The sequence below is a fragment of the Arvicola amphibius genome, chromosome 8 (genome assembly GCF_903992535.2).
Source record: "Arvicola amphibius chromosome 8, mArvAmp1.2, whole genome shotgun sequence".
Taxonomy (NCBI): domain Eukaryota; kingdom Metazoa; phylum Chordata; class Mammalia; order Rodentia; family Cricetidae; genus Arvicola; species Arvicola amphibius.
In genome coordinates this window covers 2,085,208-2,107,897 of record NC_052054.1, presented here as the reverse complement: position 1 = coordinate 2,107,897, position 22,690 = coordinate 2,085,208, and the positions used below count along the sequence as shown (strand labels likewise).

The 22,690-nt window shown below is 45.8% G+C and overlaps 1 protein-coding gene across 7 annotated transcripts; it reads left to right on the top strand.

The window, feature by feature from the left end:
* Positions 1–26: 26 nt before the first annotated feature.
* On the top strand, positions 27–22,328 carry Ermard (ER membrane associated RNA degradation). 7 transcript variants are annotated; one of them, XM_038338937.1, is made up of 19 exons: positions 27–85; positions 673–841; positions 1,405–1,544; positions 2,671–2,772; positions 3,332–3,421; positions 4,246–4,343; positions 4,840–4,976; positions 5,529–5,643; positions 6,689–6,791; positions 7,493–7,522; positions 8,311–8,379; positions 9,432–9,605; positions 13,597–13,680; positions 15,672–15,748; positions 16,222–16,356; positions 16,659–16,877; positions 17,872–17,985; positions 20,221–20,407; positions 20,439–22,328. In XM_038338937.1, the coding sequence occupies exons 1-18, from the start codon at positions 80–82 to the stop codon at positions 20,405–20,407; spliced, it is 2,049 nt and encodes a 682-aa protein (XP_038194865.1). In that variant the 5' UTR covers positions 27–79; the 3' UTR covers positions 20,439–22,328. The 7 variants fall into 7 exon arrangements, with proteins under 7 accessions (XP_038194865.1, XP_038194871.1, XP_038194873.1 ...); XM_038338945.1 differs by lacking the exon at positions 27–85 and adding an exon at positions 96–167 and having other exon boundaries at positions 20,221–22,328; XM_038338942.1 differs by lacking the exon at positions 27–85 and adding an exon at positions 96–468 and having other exon boundaries at positions 20,221–22,328.
* Positions 22,329–22,690: the final 362 nt, after the last annotated feature.

Sequence of the window (22,690 nt, the reverse complement as noted above, 5' to 3'; positions counted from 1 at the left end):
CCGCGCCCGCAGTCGCGCCCCGGAAGTCGCGGCGGAAAGATGTGCGTCATCAGAGAGCGCCACGTCCAAGCCGGAAGCGATGGAGGTAGGGTGACTGCTGCCTGCCGGGGGTTCCCTCGCGGCCCTGTCCAGACCTGGTCGCTGTCCTGGGATCCCTGCGGGATGGGGTCGGTGTCGCCCTAGTGGCAGGCCCGAAGCGGGATGATAAGTTTCAAGGAAAGCCAATGTACAGAACACCGTGTTTGAGCGGGAGGAAGCGTGGTGGAAACAGAAAAGTCGGGATCCATCATTCCACTCACTTCCTGGATGCTTCTCGGCCCCCAGTTGTGTTCCATACCAAGGACGGAAATATTCTGTTCCCCCACTCTCTGTAAAGAACCGCTAATTTTGATCACTGCGGCATAAAGGAGTGTCCGAAGGAATGGCGATGCATTGTTCAAAAAACCTCTAAACTCTGGCGTCAGCAAGGTTGATTAAAGAAACGATTCAGGGTTTTCAACAAGCACTTTAAAGCAGACTCATAAATTATGCTTCGTGCCTAAGCACGGTTAGACACATGCAGCTATTACGGTATCCAGAAAGCATATTAACAGCTTCCCTACCTTAGTTCATTCTGTATGTAGGATAGGATTTTCTTTTGATTTGGATGTAACTTTATGTTTTATATTTCAGATTTTAACAGGAGATCCCATTACCACATGCCTTTCTCCTTTGGTGCATGACTTGATTTGTAATCTTGGCTTTGAACTCAGAGAAAAATGTGATATCAATAGCATTGTCACCCAAAATGGTGAAGTACTCTGGAAAGCAATTACAGACCGCATGTGCTATGGAGAATCAGGTTTGTACTGTCAGTTAGTACCGTTACACTTAAAATGTTTTGGCCTCTAAAACCCTCCTTGGTTCTTTTTCCTGGAGGATGTTATAATGTAGTTGTCAGAGGAGAAAAAGAAGCCTGGAAAATAACAAGACATGCTTAGCTGAGAAAATTGTGTGTGAGCTGGAGGCAGCCAGGGATGCTGGAATCCATCTCAGAGCCTGGATTCGCTAGTCACTAGGCGAATATACAGCATGGATACCTTAGATAAAGGACAAGACAGAATGGGGTAGCACCTCCATCATGTTCCTCAGAACAGCACCTAGTTGACACTATGGATTATTTCTGGAATTTGATAATTTTAGTTGATTGTGAGTGGCTAAAACTATAGCTGCACATTCCTCACTGTAGTAAAGCCTTCTGCAGTTCATTTCTACTGAGCTACAAGGACACTTATTGTATTTCCAGTTATAAGCTGCTTGATTTTGGAACATTTTGTAATTGAAGCTTTTCTTTGATTTAGCCTTTTTTTTTTCATCCTGTGGCATACAGCTGTGGAACTAAAACATACTTTCTCCTCCTATAAGGGCACAGTCTGGATTACAGGGAAAGCGTGCGGCTGCTGGGTCCTGTCTGTGAGGCCATTCATCTTCATACCTTGTCTCTGACCAGGGCACAGTTTGAAATGAAGTATTCACCATGGTTCCAGTGGACAGCCTATCCAGAGGTTTGACATTTGCACAGCTTTAGAAATAAAAGACTTTGCAACTTGGAAGTCCTCATTACTTGCCAAATTAAGGGTGTCTTTTTCCGATTTGGCCTTCCAGTGTTGAAGAGGTCCTGGGAGTTGCAAGAGAAATCTAAGCAGTTTATTTATAGGATCTGAATCCTGGGTTGAGGAACATACTTTGAACAACTTTTGGGCTCAACTAGGCAGGCATTTGTCTTAGGCTTCTATTGCTGTGAAGAGACACCATGACCCCAACAACTCCTATACAGGAAAGCATTTAACTGGGGCTGGCTTACAGTCTCCTAGGTTTAGTCCATTGTCATCATGGTGGGAAGCAGGGCAGCATGGAGGCAGACGTGGTGCTGGAGCAGAAGCTGAGAGTTCTACATCTTCATCCACAGGCAACAGAAAGTGACCTGGCTTGAGCTTCCTCAAAGCTCATCACCTTGTGACACACCTCCTCTAACCAGCCACACCTACTCCAACAAGGCCACACCTAATAGTGCCACTCCCTGTGGGCCAAGAATCCAAACATGAGTCTCTGGCCGCCATTCCTATTCACACCACCACAGCAGTAGAAAATAAAGTCCACTTTAGCATCAGGACAGAATTCCTAGGGAGACAATCACAAGGTTAGATCAGAGAGTAGGTGCTTGGTTTCTTCATAGTGAATTGTAAAATAATTAGTCACTGGGGTCCTAATGCAAGTATTGTGTGGTTTGCTTTTTTTCTTTTCCTGTGTTTCATCTGACACAGGAGCATAATAAAGCAGTACCTGTAATATCTGATTCTATAACAGTCTGGTAAGGTGAGCTGCCTTACAGGAGCTAAACTAAATTGTTACCGGAAATATGGAGTAGGTCAAAATATTTGGTTTCACTATTATGCCAGATTTATGCTTTGAATTAACATTTAAAGAAAGAACTTTCAAAGAACTTTTTATGTATTAAATAATTTTATTATAATATTTCAGTAGAAGCCATTTGCTTATACCAAACATTTAAATGTAGCAGTTGGAATATTGAGGCTTGAACTCAGTAATAGTAGTAACTCAAAAATAATTTTTGTTTTGAGAATGATTTTCCTTCAGTCTGAGCTCTAATGTGTGATTTACTCTGAATAGCTGTTTCTTGAAATATTTGATGCCGTGGAAGGCCTGCACTCTGCTGCTGTCTCGCTCAGTGTGATGAAACTGACTTCCTGTCTGGAGCGAGCCTTAGGTGATGTGAGTGTGGGGGGCCTCGTTGTTTGCTAGCTTGCCTGGATGAACACAAAACCTTCAGATTTTTTGATTTTTATTATTTTTCCTGTAAAATACAATGATTTTCTTTTCATATAATTAAGAAACCCTAGTACCTGTGAGCGGGGAGACGTTTCAATAGATCCAAGTACTTTCTGTGTAAGCACGCATACCTGGATTTAGATTACAGCATCCATGTTTAAAAAATGAAAAGCTGTGTGTGGTTGCTTCTGCACTGGGGGTAGGGAGAGAGTGGACAGAGGATGACTGGGGCTTTCTGGCCTCTGTTCTAGCTCCAGTTTCAGGAAAAAAAAAAAACAAAAAAAAAAACCTCTGTCCAGAGAATAAGGTGGGAGAGTGACCGAGTAAGACACCCGATGTTCTCTGTGTGTGCAGCCAGCACGCGCACACGCGCACACACAGAAGGAAATCTGTCTAAGCACTTTTCTTTGCTCATTTGTGCTATACATCATAAATGATGCTCTGTTTTAAAATACTGCCTCATTGTAATGTAGTTATTATATGATTTCTGTTTGAACTTTAGGTGTTTTTACTGATTGGAAAGGAGTGCCCCTTCCTTCTGAGAGATCTCCTTGCATCTGCAGAGCTTGCACAAGTCTTTGGGCATGCTGCGGTAAGTGTGTGCATACACATAAAGTAGAGAGGAGCTGGCATCAGCTGTGCTTTTGATCCTCTGAAATGACAGTACTCTGGGAGAGCGCTAACCATCTCATGGATTTTAGTGTCTTCTTCCTTCCCTCTGGAACTGTCCTGCCTGCACTATTCCAGGATCTCCCTCCCCAGATGCCATGGTGTTGGGATAACCACATAGGTCCAGCCAGAGAGACAGTTAGAGCATATCACTGTATTCAGTGAAGTATTCGCAATGCTTGTACTAAGTTGCTGCAGCCCGTGGTTAGCACTTTGGAGTGATAGTATGGCATTTTTGTCCTAAAATACCTGTGTTTTAGCAGGTAAGACTTTATACGTTTTGCAGTTATCCAGACTTAGAACTTGGTAAGAAATTACAGAGGCTGTTATATGTCTCAGAATGTTCTAGAAGGACTGTAATCAAGAGACTTGACTAAATGGTGCCATGTGTGCAGCTCAGTGAGGCAGAAGACTAGAACGGCCATCTTAGTTGGACCGGAATTCCTCCAGACTCACTATTTGGGGCTGAGACACCCAGACACCGTCTTCAGTGAGCCCTCCCAATGCTCCCTTGCCAGCCTGAAAATGGTTTTGTGGTCGAAAGTCTGAAATGGGGTTCCCACAAGTTGTCCTCTGACCTCTACGTCCTGGCACACACCAATGAAACTGCATAAAATTCTGTGTTAGTTTCATTGTTACTATGTTATACTGGCAGAAGCTGTTGGCTCTCTTAGTTCTAAGGGAGCAGCAAACACTGTAGGAGTGAGTTACTCTGCTAGTCAGTAATCTGCTGTCTTAATGGATTAGATGGACGTACTGAAAGTCTTCATCGGGTCTCCCTGTGGACTCAACCTGAGAAACATCCTGTGGCATGGCTTTGCTGCCCCTCAAGACATCCCTCCAAAGTAAGTTGTTGGCTAAGTAACTTTCCTCCTCCGTCTGCTTCAGAATGTGCGTTATCTCGAATTTCCTGAGAGGAGAGGGTTAACTGTGAAAGGTGGGAGAATGTCGGTGCCTCACACCCCGAGAAGAACACACCCAGACGCCTGGATAGGCAGGAGCCCAGGTGTCCTGAGATATCAGTGGCCTTCCTTGCTATTGCACAGCTTAGCTCCATCTGTGGAGAGTTCTAGAGTTTGATGGGTTTCTCTCTATTTTCATTGGTTCATGCACACACATAGCACAGCATCTGTGTGGAAGTCACAGGACAACTGTGGGGAGTGGGTCTTCCCTTCTAGATGTGGTCCAGCCCTTAGCCTGAGGTCTGCAGCTGGGCTGTCGCCTCCTTCGCCTGCTAACCCATCTCAGTCTTCCTTCCTGTGTAATTTTAGCATTTTTTTTCCTAAGAAAAGTGCTTTGTGTGTAGACTAAGTTCATTTTCTGGTTTCTGCTCATCCCTAGGTACTGTTCAGTTATGCTGTTGTTGACAGCAGGACTGGGTCAGTTACTGAAGAGCTACCTTCACCAAACGAAAGTCACATTGGCACATCGACCTTTTGTAACTCTTACAAACCTAGAGGACGTGATTGTTTTTCCTGGCAAGTTCTGTGTTTCACACTGCCCCCTTACGTCTCCGTGGAGGTATTTTCACAGTTCGTGAGTAGTGTCAGACTTAGATTTCCTGGTGAAGTACTTACTACCATTGCCAAGTTGGCTTTGTGAGTGACTTGAAGACCTTTTAAGCTTCCCTGCTTCTAGCTGTCCTGGGTGCTGTTGGGGACCCTGAGATTCACAGATAGAGTTGACCTCTTCCTCAGAAGTGCTACCGTTCAGAACAGCTTGGGGCCATTCGTGTTTTTTTCCAGTCCTCTCACCCTGTCTGCATCAGCTGGGCCAGCCTAGAAAGGGTTGCCTGTGTGCCCTGAGAACCATCCTCCCTCCTCCTCGTCAGTGTAATGAGCGAGGGTACCCTGAGGGTACTCTCAGGTGCCCCCACAAGCCCCACAGTTCATTTGCCCATGGCTGTAGGTCAGGCGCTCTTCCTCTTTAGGGGTGCTCTGCCCCAGGTCAGTCCATCCGTCCATATGTGCTCCTGACTTCTTTTGGTGGGTGCTGTGATTGTATTTATAAAGATGCTTGCTCTTCCACAGGTGTCACCTCTGAGGTGCTCTCAGCAGTAGAGAACGCCATGATGAACTCCGCCTTCGTATTAAAAGCCATGTTACCATATTGGGAAATGGCAGTGGCCAAGTTCAAGGTGCACAGGTAACAAGGGTGGTGTGGTGGTGTTGGTGCTTAGATGCTGGGTCTGCTCTGTGCCCTTCGCTATCTGAAAGTCATCCACTGTCCTGACTGAGTAGAGGAGAGACTGACGGAGATCAGGCTCAGTACAGAGTGTTTTTCTTTGACAACTTAGACAGGCTATAGCTGTTTCAAGTGTTCCCTGTCATCCTCTTGGGTACAACTGATGGAACTTTGTAGGTTTTTCTGGGCAGGGTTTCTTTGTAACAGTCCTGGCTGTCCTGGAACCCACTTTGTAGCCCCGGCTGGCCTCTAACTCATTGACATCCGCCTGCCTCTGCTTCCCAAGTCCTGGGATTAAAGGGTGCACCATCACTTGCTGGCTATATAACCTTATTTTTTAAGAATAAACTTCTTAGTTTATTTTCTGAGTCCTTGCTGTAAGGAAAACTTGAACCTGGCATTACAGGTGTACTTGCCCATGGGGTTCCCCCCAAGGCCAGCCCTGTGTGACAGGCAGGAACAGCACGTTTTCAGGGAAACAGAGAGCAGAGAACTAATCAGTTGGTTCTTGCTGGTCTGCAGCAACCTCGTTCTCGGTTCACTTTGCACTTCAGCTGCCCTCTGGGGCTTTGTTGTCCTGGCTGTCCTCAGAGGTGACAGGCAGCACATGCAGATCTTTGATGACATTTTGTTCTACTGAAGTTACTAAAAACATTTCACCAAGGATTAAAACACCAAAAATGGCTGTCTAGGCTGTCATGTTCCACCTCTCAGTGCCACGCTGGCCGTCTAGGCAACCGTGCTCCACCTCACTCTCGGTGCCACGTTGGCCGTCTAGGCCGCCGTGCTCCACCTCACTCTCAGTGCCATGCTGGCCGTCTAGGCTGCTGTGCTCTACCTCACTCTAGTGCCACGTTGGCCGTCTAGGCCGCCGTGCTCCACCTCACTCTCAGTGCCATGCTGGCCGTCTAGGCTGCTGTGCTCCACCTCACTCTCAGTGCCACGTTGGCCGTCTAAGCTGCAGTGCAGTTGTTGCAGCATTTGCTGATTTCCTCGGATTCCACAGGTTTGCTGACTGCACCATGCTGTTGCTGTCACAGCTAGAAGCTGGACTCAGGAGAGTTTTTGCTGCAGTTAACAAATGCCCTGCTAGACTCCTCACGGCCGAGGTACACGTGTTTCTGCTACTCACTGTGACTGTGGGGACAATATTGATAATTTTGTGGCTATTTGGAAGTTTTAAAGGCTAGAGATGTAGCTAAGTTGGCTAAGCACTTGCCTAATATAGACAGAGGCTGCTTGTTTCCGGCCACCCAGACCCGGAATAACCACACAGAAACTATATTAATTGAAACACTGTTAGGCCAATGACTCTAGCATATTCCTAGCTAAATATTACATCTTAAACTAACTCATTCCTATTATTTTATGTATTGCCACAAGGCTCGTGGTTTACCAATAAGGTTCTGGGAGCATCTGTCTCCTTCAGTAGCTGCATAGCGTCTCCCTGACTCTGCCTGCTCTCTCTCTACATCTCTGTTCGGAGTTTCCATCTGGCTTTACTCTGTTAAGCCATTGGCCGAAAACAGCTTCTTTATTAAGTAATGGCAATAAACATTCACAGCGTACAGAGGGGAATCCCACATCCGCCTAATATGTACAAAACCCTGTGTTCAATCCCTTACAATACACACACACACACATAATCACATCTGTTAAAGCACACAATTATTTTAATTATGATTATGTAAGATAGTATCCTTTAAACTTCATGTTATGAAAGCAGCACCTTCTGAGAGCCAGGATTGTTTTTCTTTGAATGATATTACTGTTTTAATTATTTCTCTTTTATCTCTTTCCTTTTCTACAGTCAACAATTCTATATACCACATTTGATGAAGTAAGTAGTCAAATTTGCAAAAAACCTTGGAAAATAATCATCCTTTTTTAAATACAAATTAAAACACAATGATTTGGACTGGAGAGATGGTTCAGTGGTTAGGAGCACTTGCTGCTCTTGCAGAGGACCTGGGTTGGATTCCAAGAACTCATATGGTGGCTCACAGCCATGCGTAGGCTGTACATAGTGCAATACATACATGCAGGCAAATACTTATGCACATAAAATAAGTAAATTTAGAATAATTTAATACTATGAATTAAAATCCACAAAGATTAAGTAGCATACTTACCGGAAAATGTTGATAAGCAAGAAGAAGAAGAAGAAGCTTGTGCTAGATTTGAATACAGCTCCGGGTCCATATTTCAGTTGACTGAGTGCTTGACCAGCATTCATGAAGTTTGGGTGGATTCTCCAGCACTGAATATACCCAGCATGGTGGCACGTACCTGAATCCCATCACTGGTGATGTAAAGGCAGGATTTGAAGGCAACTTGTTTCAAATAAGTAAACCTTTCAAGTTAAGTTTGAGGCCCAGTATTATTAATCACGTTTCTGAGGTTGTACAAACACAAAGTGGGGAAATGCAAACAGATTGACACCGTTGGCTGTCACCACTGTTGAGAACAACTGTCCTTAGCCAGTGCAACAAGGTTAGAAATCAAATATTCTGACTGACTCTACAGATCAGTGTCCGTGTATATGCAGGTACATGAATCGGGGTTGCTGTATGCTTGTGTGTGTGTCAGTTTAACAGCTTATTGATTAATCTATTTTTGGAGTCTTAGATACTGGCAAAGCACTTGAATGATGGTAGCATCAACCGGCTTCCTCATTTCCTGGGAGAGCCTGCCATGGTAAAGTACCCGGCATCTCCAGTCCTAGGTCTTTCTGTTTATAAGCTGGTATCTCGAGAAGCGTGAACGTGTTTGCGGTGTGCTCGGCAGCCGGCCTGCTGCTGTGCTGTGATAGACACCCATCAGGGGTGCCTGCATATAGGCACTGGGCTCGTTTATTCTGGTTGCTGCCATGCCCTCTGAATGCCTGATGACCTAGTGTCTCTTAAGTGTTGGATGAAACAGAATTAATGTTTTGACCCCCTTTTCAATCAGCATTTAATAATTTATGAGGATGCTACAGTGACTACTCTAAACTAGAGTAGATACTTTTTGTCTGTTCCACCACATTGAGAGATCTGGATTCTGCTTCCCATTCCTTATGTGATTCTGGCATCCCTTCCTACCCTCAGACAGCAAGATTATATATATATATATATATATATATATATATATATATATATATATATATATGTGTGTGTGTGTGTGTGTGTGTGTGTGTGTGTGTGTGTGTGTGTGTGTGTGTGTGTGTGTGTGTCTTGAGCCCCCAGGACTCTGTTGGCAGTCTGCCCACATCAGTGTTTTTCTGACCTTTTCTCTGTAGTCTGGCAGAGAGAGGTTTTGGGCAGCTACTGTTAAGAGGAGCAAGCAGCTATGTTTGTTGGTGTAAGATGCGGGAGTGGTCCACGGGTAAGTGCAGGGAGAAAGGACTGGACTAACAGACACCTGCTTGGTTCTGCCCATTCCAGCAAGAGCAGCGACTTAAGACTTCTTTCAGGATGTTTATTTCCCTTCCAGATAGGAAGGTCAGAGTAGCAAAGATAGGAGTGCCTTATGCTGCCACTCCTTCCAGGCCGCGGCCTCCGAGGTTGGTCCTCGGCTCCTGCAGGCAGGCTGTACAGAGCACACGCTTTCCACCCCAGTTCCAGCTGCAGGATAGGGTGAATGCCCTCTTTGAGACTCATATTTCCCATTAGTTTGTAAACAAGCCAGGGACTGCTTGGAACCCTGCCTTCTGCTCTTCCCTTTGCTCACAACACTAACAGAATGCCTCTCTGTTAATTTTCTAAAAGGAATTCTTGTGGGATTTCCTGAACTATCAGGAGGGTCCTCGTATCCGGGACCGTCTAAGCCATGGTGAGATCAACTTACGTGAATTTCCGAGAGAAGCAGCGAGCCAGCTGCTCACATTCTCCCTGGTGCTACTGCTCAGGTTCACTGAGGAAGACACGTTGTCAGAGCTGAAGGTACCACAGAGGGGGTGGCTGGCAGGACCTACCACCTCCAGCAATGGAAGAACATGTCTGATTTTTCAAATATGATTATCTATTCATCGTTTTTCATTTTAATTTAAATTACAGTCTTCATCAGAATAACTATAAATTAACAACATACATGTATGAAAATCAGAGTTGTGAATCTGAAATAATTTGTCCTCTCAAACACATCTTTACCTTTGCTCTTAATAGCAGTGTTGGTGTTAAAAACCAAAGAACAGGTTATAAACACAATTGGCCAAATTCAGGAAACCCCTACAAGTATATGTCAAATTGATGGAACAGGGTATTTGCATTTCTGAAACGAACTCTTTTGTTAAAGTGAATAATTTCAGTTATAATATTGTAGGTGATATTTTTGTTTTCAGGGTGTGTGTGTGTGAGAGACAATTATTTTTTTAAATTGCTTAACAGTCCAAGCAAGCTGGGCGGTGGTGACACATGCCTTTAATCCAAGCACTTGTGGGGCAGAGACAAGTGAAACTCTGAGTTCGAGGCCAGCCAGGTTAACAGAGTGAGTTCCAGGACAGGTTCCAAAGCTACACAGGGAAGCCCTGTCTCAACATAAATAAATATTAAGTCCAAGCCATCAGGAACCCCCTTTGCCAGAAATGGAAACTGTTAAAAGTTGATGTCCTTGCTTCTCTGTCTTTCCGTGGTGTCTCCAGATGGGCTCACAGGAAGAAAGCTTTGTCCTTTAGTGTTTTCACTAGTGTAGTTTGGATCTTTGCTGTGTCTGTTTCTCTTTGTTAGTATCTGTCATTCTGTTGCATCAGTAGACCACACCAACGTTTATCAAAACCATCTCCGTTGATATGTGAGCTATACCTTTGTTTGATGGAACTCCCTGTAACTGTGGGCTTAAGGACTGTGTTTGTATGTTAACAAGGCCTGTGTTCATACGTTAGGAAGGCCTGTGTTCATATGTTAACAAGGCCTGTGTTCATACATTAGGAAGGCCTGTGTTCATATGTTAGGAAGGACTGTGTTCATATGTTAGCAAGGCCTGTGTTCATATGTTAGGAGGGACTGTGTTCATATGTTAGCAAGGCCTGTGTTCATATGTTAGCAAGGCCTGTGTTCATATGTTAGCAAGGCCTGTGTTCATATGTTAGGAAGGCCTGTGTTCATATGTTAGGAAGGCCTGTGTTCATATGTTAGGAAGGCCTGTGTTCATATGTTAGCAAGGCCTGTGTTCATATGTTAGGAAGGCCTGTGTTCATATGTTAGGAAGGCCTGTGTTCATATGTTAGCAAGGCCTGTGTTCATATGTTAACAAGGCCTGTGTTCATATGTTAGGAAGGCCTGTGTTCATATGTTAGGAAGGCCTGTGTTCATATGTTAGGAAGGACTGTGTTCATATGTTAGCAAGGCCTGTGTTCATATGTTAGGAGGGACTGTGTTCATATGTTAGCAAGGCCTGTGTTCATATGTTAGCAAGGCCTGTGTTCATATGTTAGCAAGGCCTGTGTTCATATGTTAGCAAGGCCTGTGTTCATATGTTAGGAAGGCCTGTGTTCATATGTTAGGAAGGCCTGTGTTCATATGTTAGGAAGGACTGTGTTCATATGTTAGGAGGGACTGTGTTCATATGTTAGCAAGGCCTGTGTTCATATGTTAGGAGGGACTGTGTTCATATGTTAGCAAGGCCTGTGTTCATATGTTAGCAAGGCCTGTGTTCATATGTTAGCAAGGCCTGTGTTCATATGTTAGGAAGGCCTGTGTTCATATGTTAGGAGGGACTGTGTTCATATGTTAGCAAGGTCTGTGTTCATATGTTAGGAAGGCCTGTGTTCATATGTTAGGAAGGCCTGTGTTCATATGTTAGGAAGGCCTGTGTTCATATGTTAGGAAGGACTGTGTTCATATGTTAGGAAGGACTGTGTTCATATGTTAGCAAGGCCTGTGTTCATATGTTAGGAAGGCCTGTGTTCATATGTTAGGAAGGAAGTTTGCAAAAGCAAAGCCCTGTGGCTGATAACAGGAAGGCCTGGTTTTTCTCCTCACTGTTGCTGCTGTTCCTACGTTGTCTCAGCGAACCTTTCTTTTCCCACCACTTTATTGATCTTGCTTCTGTTCTTAGTGAGGTACCACCTGTTATTTTTTTTTAGCTCCAGTTCCTTTTCCTTTGGCTTCTACCTTTGATGTCATTCTTGAAAGCTTCTTTGTATTCCAAAAATTATAAACATAATCATTATTTTCCTAGGTTTTTGTTTTTGTTTTTTGTTTGTTTTAGTTTGGTTTTGTTTTTTCAAGACAGGGTTTCTCTGTGGCTTTGGAGCTTGTTCTAGAATTAGCCCTTGTAGATCAGACTGGCCTTGAACTCACAGAGATCCACCTGCCTCTGCCTCCCAAGTGCTGGGATTAAAAGTGCTGGCCTTTTCCTAGTGCTTTTTTTTTTTTCTTTTGCTCCAGGTAGAACTTAGTTCCTCTTGGGAGTGAAGTAAAGAACCTAGTTTTCAGTGTTTTCTTGTTGAAATTGCTAGCAGCTTCTCTGAATGCCGTGTGGAGAATAGACATCTTTATTCAGTGTGCATCAGGCTCCAGCCCTGGACTCCCTTGCTGGAAGCTCTGCTCTCTGCTGAATCTTCCTGACACAGTTTAGTGCTTTCCGGACACTAAGGACAACTCCCGTTTCTGTCTCCTCAGAACTGTCTCGTCTGTTCTCACTGTTTATATTCCATGTGAGCTATGTCCTTAAAGTAAACACAGACACAGAAAACAAACTAAAAAGAATAATCTAGTGGGACCACATAGGGAACTGGCATCTTTTGCTGTACTGACCACTGCTCGGAAACCGAGGGTCGCTCGGTTGGTAGAGCGATTGCCTAGCATACGTGGAGACCTGGGTTGGCTCCCTAGCACTGCATAAGCCAGCTGTGGTGGCCCTCACCTGTAATCCCAGCCCTGGCTCGGAATGTGAAGGCAGAGGATCCAAAGGTCCTCCTCAGCTCCATGGAGTTTCAGACCAGCCTGGGATGTATAAGATCCTGTGTCAGAGAAAAACGTTATCAGTAATAAGTATGTCCTGACTTCAGGCCTATGATGAGTGTGGACCCCACCCTCCCATCTAAGTAGCACATCTCCAAAGGTGGCTTCTGAGGCTCACAGACCTCCAGGCCTCCCTCCCCTTCACATTCTGTACTCAGTTTTCTGTCTGAAAATACGTCTTGACTCTATTACTCAGTGTTATTCCGTTACCACCACTTGGCCGACTCCCCTTCACTTTCTGGAGGGGCGCTTGCTCTGACAGCCTTCTTCCCTTTCCTCAGCACAGCGCCAGATCCTTCCTCAGATATCACGTCCCTCTGTGGAGAGGCTGTCTGTGATTTCATAGCCTAGAGCAGAAGGGGCGCTCTATCCTGCCTGAAGGCATACACTGTCCCCCCAGTGCTTCATCCAGCCTTCACCCCCAGCCTTCACAAGTCTCTGCCCAGCTGGGATCACTGATCTTCCCGTCATTTGAGTCATTTGCGCTGTACTGCTGAGAAAATGGCAGTTTGTACCCTGACTTCTGGGGTACAGTGGCTGGCCTGGATTTGCAGTTATACATTTGTAACAGTTGTTGGAATATATTATAATATTTTATCTTTGTCTTTTAATATTTATATGTTCAGCAAGTAACTGTTTATGGACACGTAATTCTCTTCTAATTGTATTGATTTTCAGTCCTTGAAAATTTCCCTTTTGTTTTTGGATCCTTTTCTCCTTGTGTATTTGTTGTTTTGCCATGCTCTGGACAGGGTGGATGTGATCTTTGTAAATCACATCCTGGCCAGTTAGCTCCATTTCAGTCAGCTGCTGACTACCAGGTCCATCCTACTTAGTGAAGAGTTTTACCGTGCTTTAGATGAGTAGGGTTATTTCAGTCGTGAAAGATTGGGACCCTTGAGTGGCTGTGATTTAGAAGACACCATAATGACATCGTTATGTACAGTGACTAAAGCAATGTTTCCAATAGGAGGAAGCAGGCGTGCAGGTGCTGGTTAGGCTAGCTGAAGGCTACAGTTCCCGCTGCCACCCAGCCTTCCAGCTTCAAAAACAGGTATGCACATGCGGTGTTTGGGAGTCGGGATCACATGCTCTTCCTTCAGAGACACCAGAAGGGCCCCAGGGCTTTGTCTGCACAGTCTTCTGAGCTCACAGCTCAAGTCCTGTGTCTCAGAGTTAAAGGTGGCTTCAGTCTCAAGGATGACAGGTGGAGTATTTAGCATGCAGCCTCTTGTTACTGCTCACTGCCCAGAGAGAGAAACAAGTTTTATTAAGTGAGGAATGTCATTTTTTCTTCTACCATATAAGACAACTTTCTGTTAACTTATAATTTTAAAAAACAAACTTTCAAGCATTTCCACCAGGTAGTTTGAATTGGGGGTTATTTCAAATGCTTTATACTTTTAAAAAAAATTTTATGTAGGGGGCTGCAGTGTATATATGCATACACACACACAGACACACACACATATATATCATGATATATATATATATATATGAGCACAGGTGCCCTTGGAGGCCAGAGGTCTCCACTAGAACTGGAGTTACAGGCAGGTGTAAGCCACGCAGCAGGTGTTGGGACTTGAACTCAGGTCCTCTGTAGGAGTAGTCCTTGTCCTTGCTGTTAACCACTGAGCATCTCCCAGCCCTCAGATGGCGGGAGACAGGACAAGAATGTCCATGAATGTCACACTCAGGCTCTTGCACCCTCACAGGGCTGTGTATACTGGTATGTGAGTGTAGGGGAGACCAAGAAATTCAGTGTCGGAGGCCAAGACTGACCAGTGCTGTCTTCTGACAAACACATCCATGGTGAGACTTTCCCTGGGGAGATGTGAGCAAACATCTCTCCATATAGAGCCCCAACCACAGATCAGAGAACCATTCTACCCAGGTCTGCCATAGTCAACCAGCGAATCAGGCAGCTGCACCTAGTGACGTCCATCCCAGCAACGGTGACAACTTGCAAGGCTGCCCCTTAGGGCTCTCCACACAGCCTGTGGTCAGAGAAGCCACGTGTGTTAGGAAGGCCTGTGTATATATGTCCTGTGGTCAGAGAAGCCACGGTGTTAGGAAGACCTGTGTATATATGTCCTGTGGTCAGAGAAGCCACGGTGTTAGGAAGGCCTGTGTATATATGTCCTGTGGTCAGAGAAGCCACGGTGTTAGGAAGGCCTGTGTATATATGTCCCAGTGGTTGTCGTGTGCTTCTGTAGCCATGGGCATGGGCGTTTGAATCTTGTAAGTTCATAGCTTCCCAGGTCTTCAGAAGCTTCTCCAGGTGGGGCGTTTGAGTCAGGAGGAAATAGCTGAGCAGTGTGGGCGAGAAGAGGATGCCAGCACACGAGCATGGAGAGTGTCCCTCACGATTCTCTCCAAGATACCATTATAGAGGACAGGAGGGAAAGATCTGGAAGGAAGGGAAGCTTCCAGATGGTAGACTGCTAGGTGACCTGATTGCTGAGTCCCCAGGCTGTGCCCTTTGCTGTCCTCTGCTCTGCCCCCAGGTAGCACCTTGGCCATTTTGGACCCTCATCTGTTATCCGTGTCCTGTGCTGTATGAGTTCATTGCTCTGGTTATTGCTGATACAGAAAATGGCTCATGCACAGTGTTGTCCACACAGCTGCCACTTAATTTGCTCCTATTGTCCTGGGCAGGACCTGCTGGAGGATCTGTGTGTGTCTTCACCTGGGTGCTGACAAGTGTTGACAGTGTTGGCATGCTTCCCTCCTCTGTGCGGTTGCTCCCACTCACAGATTGCCAAAGCTAGTCACAGTTCATAGGAGGGCAGGTCCCTCTCAACCGAGGGTGTCGTATTTGTGAACATGCTCATCATCACCCCAACAGCAAGGACCGGCAGTATTTGTAACAGTCCATCAAATGAGCATGTGAATACTTGAGCTCACCATATGCTTTTCAAATCTGCAATCTGCAACAGTTTTGCAAATATTTTCTAGGAAGTGATTCAATATCCATGACAGTTGAAAACCCACTTTCTAGGATATTGTAAACCTTAGACAGAACAGTCAAATATTTCTACCCAGGTCCTGAGCTGTGAGGAAAGCCTCAGGGTGTGGGATGTGCTGCCTTTCCCGGAAGAGCTTCCACAGGAAGCAGCCAGGTGCGTGTTGTCTGGACTGGGGTACCATGGCTGGCAGGTGCAGTCAGCACCAAACTGCTCATCTTCCTTCTTATACGGGGCTGTTAGAACCCTTTGGGAAAGAACTGCTGGGCCAGTTTGTTGGCCATTGAGCACAGACTGGAGGTGTCTGTTGGGAAGATAAGGGACCCTTCAGTAAGGGTTTGGCAGACATGAAGAAGGTCTGGGCCTGAGGAGGAAGAGGAGGAGGGACACAGATTTGGGGACTGCAGACACTTGCACTGGAACTAATTGGGGCAGCCACAGCTCAGCTATCTGTACAGTGCCCTGCTCTCAGCTTCTCATGTCACTCATGCTATCTTCTCATGATGCCTGTTTTCATTTGTGTTGGGGAAACTAAATTTTAGGTCACATCCACTGTGCAGTAAGCATCATTTTATATTATCAATAATGTGGGCGTTTTAATCATTGGCATATACCTTTAAATATTGTAGGTTCTTCAGATTAGAAGATAATTCTGAAGCACATGCCTGCAACTCTTTAATTAGCAAGATTCTGTGTGAGCTCTGCCGCCGTGTGCCTGGGAGTACCTGTGCTGTAGACGGCTCGGGTGGTCCTCCCCCCGAGAGGTGAGTACTGAGGAGCCATACTGGTAATCTATGGCAGCAGACGAGACTTACTGTTTCCACTCTGAACTTTAGCAGTTTGGTATTGTGTCCCAGAAGAGGTCGTCAAGTGAGGTTAGGTGATCTCTGTGCACGTGGCACGTGTCTAGTGAAGTCACCATATGTAGTGAGGTCATCTGTTCACTGCAGCTGCATTTTACCTACCTGTCACTGGCTGAGGTCCCTCCCACTTGTACCAGCAGACCCAGACCAACTCAGGTTCAGAAGAGTCGTGTGTCTCCTGATTGCTACGTTCTCCCTTGCAGGTGGCCCCAGCTGCTCAAGGAGCTCTGCGGCACACGCATTCCTACCTTGTTCTGCCCCAGGCTCGTCCTAGAGGTTGTGGTTGTGCTCCGAGGCATCAGCTCGCAATGCCAGCGTGTGTCTGCCCAGGTCATTGCCTCTTTGCAGTTGAGACACAGGCAGTGGGTGGAGCGTAGGCTGCGCTCGAGGCAGCGTCAGAACTATCTGCGCATGCTTAACAGGTAGGCCTTTCCCTCCTCAGCACCCTCTACTCACGCTGCCAGAGAATAATTACAGGTGCATGTGTTTTATAGAAATGTTAAATATTTGCCTGTGGGAGTGGACTGTGTGGATTTAGCCTGAGTGCATGTTCTCCTGGATTGGCCAGTGCTGTAGGTCCTCACATTTCCTTGAGAAATAGCTGTTCTGGACACATTTTAGAACTGTGGGTTAAACGGTCTGGTGTTTTGTAGGCCTGGCAGAGCACTTGCTTATGGCCTTCCAGAAGTTTCTCAGTGTGCACTCACGTGGTTTATACAGAAGTGCTAAAATGGAGTGCACTGATTTTAATTATCTCTGCTGGTCTCATGGGCAAAATAAGGTCAGGCTATCATAGAAATTCCTTGGAACCTGGCGAAGTTAGAATACACTTTCTCCTCTTGGTGCTAGTGGACACAGAGCATGGGGCCTAGCGCAGTCCCTGGTGCTGACCTGTAAGTGCTCTTGGAGGCGGCTGAGATTGAGCCAGACTCAGAGAAGTTGCTGCTGCCAGGAAGTGGAAGTGCTTTGTGACCTGAATGTGAAGGGCACGGAGGGGCAGGACAGGGCAGGGCAGAGCAGGGCAGACCTTCCCAGGTATTTGGATTTAGGGATACTTTTTAAAGGTGTTGGCAAAACAAACTACATGCTTCTTGTTTTGTTGCTACCTTTTTTTTTCCTTTCTCATTTTGTTTGTTTTTGTTGTGGTTGTTGTTTGTTTCGATTTTCATTTTGTTTTGTGTCTGTAGTGTGTGTGTGTGTGTGTGTGTGTGTGTGTGTGTATGTGTGTGTGTTTTGAGAGAAAGAAAGTTGGGTGTGTTGGAAGATGGGGAGGATCTGGGAGGAACTGGAAAAGGGGGAAAATCAAAATATATAATTTTTTAATTAAAAAAGGTGTTGATTAGGTGGCGTGCTGTTTCCTTATGAAAATGGAGAGAAAGGACTGTCAGAACCTAACTCTGCTGCCTCCTTTCTCAGTGTTAGACTTCTGTCTCCTGGGCTTTACCTGATTTTGTTGTTCCTGGCACTGGAGTTGGTCAGTGTCCATGCTGTCCTTGGTAAAAGCGCTTCGGAGAGTCAGCAGTATCTCAGGTAAGGTGACCTGCTCAGAAGGAAGGAGATGGTGCTTGGGCGACTTTGAGAATTGTTGACTCCTCTTGGCTATTCTTGGTGATGTTTTTAACCCCACAGTTTCTCCTGATAGTCTTCTCTATACAATGTGATGCAAAGTTTATGGGCATTTGAAACTGCTTCCTTATAGGCACATTTCACGAAGCTGAACCCAGTTTACTGGGAATCCTCTCAGAACTAGCCAGTCTACTGCTTGGTGCCCACGGGCAATCTGAGTTAAGACTGTAGGGATGGTCTTGGAGGAGGACCCTGGAATGTGACATCAAGTCAGAGCCCTAAGGCAGACCCGGCACGTCCAGGTGGCCCATAGTCACTTCAGTTGTGTATAGCTAACGGCGTCAAACGTAAGGAGTCTACCTTTCCGCAGCATCCCGGTCTAGGGGCTCTGAAACTGGAGAAAACCTTTATATAGCCCACTTCACAGGCAGAGGTCCCAGAGCTCACAAGACCCCTTAGACAGAGCTTCAGATGGTGTCCTGTGGTCAGTTGTCTGTGACGTGGCCTCCACCCATGCCCACAGTTTTCATATCGTAGCTGGCTTTATGCTGTACTTGGCAAGGGGTAGGAATCCTTACATATTATGGATTACAGTGATGTGGGGGGTGTTTGGGTATGTCTATGTGTGTGGTGTGAAGGGTATATGTGGGGAGTGGTGTCTCATTATGTAATCTTGACTGGCTTAGAACTCACTATGTAGTCCAGGCTAGCCTTAAACTCACAGGTCAGCCTGCCTCTGCTTTCCGGGCGTTGGTGTTAAAGGCATATGCCAGCCACTATGTCTAGCTTTCTAGATACTCCTAAAAAGTTTTTTTTAAAATTACTTTGGGGGAGGAGGGTTGAGGGGGGAGTTGTGAAAGTCAGAAGAGGACTTTGTGTGGTACGGTCTCTCCTTCCACCTTACGTGAGTTCCTGATTGACTTGCTTGGTGAGTGCCGTACCTGTTGGACCATCTTCCTGCCCTGTACTGGTGTTTCTATTGCCAACTTGACCCAACCTGGAGATGCAAGTTTCAGTTGAAGAATTTTTTAGATCAGGTTGGCCTTTGGGCATGTTTGTAGGAATTTTCTTGATTGTTAATTGATGCAGGAGAGTACAGCCCATTGTGGATGGCACCATTCCCTGGTTTTGAACCCTGGACTGTTGAAGAGGAGAGAGGGGGCTAGCTGAGCACCAAGCAGGCAGCGTGGGTGCATTTGTTTCTCTCTGATCTTGACTTTGGATGTGGTATGGCCAGCTGTCTCAGGCTCCTGCCACTGTGCTTCCCTGCAATGATAGACCACAACCTGGACTTCTAAGCCGGATGAGCCCTTCTTCCCCTAAGCTGATTTTTATAAGGTGGTCTTATCACAGCAGCAGAAATGAAACCAGGACGTGTGTAGGTGAACAGAGCCGAGGCAAGTGCAGATGGCACTCCCGGAAAGCAGTGTGCAAGGCTGGCGATGACATTGGGTACTCAGCCTTAACACCACTAGCACATGATCTGTAGCATCTCTCTGTGCTGCATGGTTCTGGGTGTCATCCATGGCATCTGGCCACATGCTAGTAGCACTCTCTCCCAGTGGCATCACCAAGAGTCCCCTAGGAGAGAAGAGCCACTCCCTAGACCAAAGCTATGTGGGTTTTGTTGTACCATTCATTTGACATATTTATAAAAATTATATAAATAATTATGGAAAAGTCTCCACTACTTGGGAAACTGAGGGGAGTCTGAAAATGTAAAAATGATGTTTGTCCTAATCAGTTGGGTTATCTTTAAGGAAACTGTTTTCAGCGGTGGCATAGTAACAGTGTTTCTCTTCAGAGAGACATGGCAGCACAGAGGGGGAGCCATGATGCCACGTTAGCACCCAAAGAGACTTGTGGGTAGGACCTTCTCTCGCTGCGTGTCTGTCATGTCTCAGTCTGAGCGCGATGACCCTGGAGTCTTTGAAATTCTGTCCCATCTCTGAGAAACATCTGTCACGATCTGAGTGCGAGAAGAGTCTGGGTCTCGTAGCTCATCCCAGCCGACAGCATTGGCCTCCACAGTTTTACTCTCTCTAGTTTCTCTTATTTTCATTTTGCATGCATCTCTTCTTGAATCCATACACAATTAAGTAATTTTTAAGAACTATTTCCAAGAGAAGACATGTATGTTGCTACGTTTTATAATAGCACAGACAAAGAAACTAAAATTCCGCACTGCCTTTTCAACAGGTTCTTAAAATTGATTCTGCAGTACACCGAGAACCTAGCGGCCTACACTAACCAAGAGAAGAACAAATGGAACGAAGCCATCAGTCTTACACATGCAGTTCTGTTGAGAATTTGGAATTTCAGTGAGAAGAAACAAATGTTAATGCATTTAGCCAAAAACTCCACAAATCAAGTTGACACAAGTTGACAAAGAAAACAAAAGTCAGGCTCCTTATGGTCATAAGAGAAAACTCAAGTAGATTCACAGCAGTTGAGTTGGGTAGCATCCAAAGGTGGGATGGATTCTGTGGTCATTCGGATCGTGGACCAGGGATGCTGGTATTCTAGGGGATAACGGAGTCATTCCATGGGGTAAAGAAATAGTTGGACGTCTAGGAGAGACAGAAGACCAAGACCTGGAGAGAGGGAAAGCAACAGCTTTACTGAAGGAAGGGCTATGAGGGGACCCACTGCAGTGGGTATTTTAACAGGGCACCCCGGTCCTCACCTTCCTTTGAGTGGTTCTGCTTAGAGTCTTCCCTCTGCCTGGTGTCTCTTTGCACGGGGTCTTCTGGGAACAAGAAGATGCCATCCAAGAGAGGCTGCTTTTGCTTTCCCTGCCTACCTTTGCCCCTTTAATTCTCCCTCACGGCTCAAGTTGTACTTTCTCTGAAGCTTTCTGGTTTGGTGTCATTGTGACCCCTAAGCTAGTCTTAATGCCTGCAGCAGGTTTGAGTGTTCATGTCCTCATGGTGCACATTGGAGGATGTGGTCACTCCTTTGCCCCTAGTTGCCCAGAAGCACATGGCTTCACGTATCTTGTTTATCGCATGTTCATTTTAGAAGCTATCCTTGTAGCTAGAGTCTAGCCATACAGACTGTGGGGTGGGCTAGTTACAGTTACCACTGGGAGCAGGATCGTGTTCATCTGTGTTCATTTCATGGGTGAGTAATAAGCACTAGCAACCTGTGAAGGTGGAGTCACAGAGCAGGGTGATGGACCCCAGGTCCCCAGTGAGCATTTAGCAACGAATACATTTCTAGATGTGAAGGCTGAGTGTAGGAGGCTCTGAAAAGTTGGAGGAGAAGAGGTCATTGTCACTGAATCCCAAGAGTTCCCTGAAATGCCACTTGTTTCAGGATCTGGGAAGATGGCCTCCCACCTCAGTTGATTGTTTCAGGATCTGGGAAGATGGTCTTCCACCTCAGTTGATTGTTTCAGGATCTGGGAAGATGGTCTTCCACCTCAGTTGGTAGTGGCTTCATTGCCTGCGTGTAATAATGCACTTAGCCATCCAGCCGCAGTGGGTCATGGCTTCTTGGACCCACCTTCCGGACCCTGACTGGGTATGTCCTGCAGCCACCAAAGAAAAATTTCCTGTGACCCTGAGCTGAGCCGTGGAGAAGACTTTGGCATGCTTCGTACCAGCCGCACGTTCCGCTTGTTCCTTTGTACTTTTAACCCCACCCCCAGCATACACACCAGTCAACTTCTGGATGAAAGAGTAAAAGCACAAGACGCTGCTCATCAATTGGGATTTGATTGCTCCCTGGATTTAACACCTCATTTAAAGGAACAGTACCCTTCATGGTGCCGTATCCTCAGTGAGTCCCGTCAAGGATGCATGATCCACAGACGTGAAGATGTATTCTACATCTCTTCAAGGACATCTTGTTCTTATGCATAATGACTTGTCCTTGTGTGTCGCATCAGGGGCACATGATCGTGAGTCCTTTATTGCATCCCTTCAAGGAAATGTAATCCATATACATGAAGACGTGCTGTAATTCGTGCACAAGCCTTTCCTCAGCCCACCACACCAAGGATCCATTTACCCTTCTGTGTCGTCATTTGCTGTAGCGCAGCAGAAGGTGTGTCTGTCTGTTCCGTTACTGTAGTGTGGAAATTGGCAGCCGTCGCAGTAGGTCAAGTTCAGAGCTCTTTACTATGTGGCATCTCTGCCTTCTGAAGTTAACTAAAAAAAAAAAAGTTAAACTAAAAGTTTGATACCTGAACCTTATAAATGTCTTTTTTCCATGGATCCTCTCCAGACTTTAGCAAATGCTGATAGTTCTTGCCTCTCAACCCACTTTGTTAATTAATTTTTTTTTTTAAATTTTTACCATGAGCTCCATGTTGGCTTTCATTTTCCTCAAGAAAGATATTTCTTGGGTGTGGTGATACATGCCTATAATTCCAGTACTTGGAAGCCAGAGGCATGAGGATCAAAAGATGGCGACCAGCCTGGTCTACGTAAGGAGACCCCGTGTGTGTGTGTGTGTGTGTGTGTGTGTGTGTGTGTGTGTGTGCGTGTGTGTGTGTACACTTTCTGTCAGAATTGTCAACTGTTTCTATGCAAGAGTGAGGCCAGGTGATAGACTCGCTTTCCCCTACATGTTATCAGAAGAGGAAGGAAGGAAATTCAAGTATCAGAGCAAATGTTGGTTGAAGGGTGCTCCTCTCTGGCCCAAGCCAGTTACCAAGTGTTCC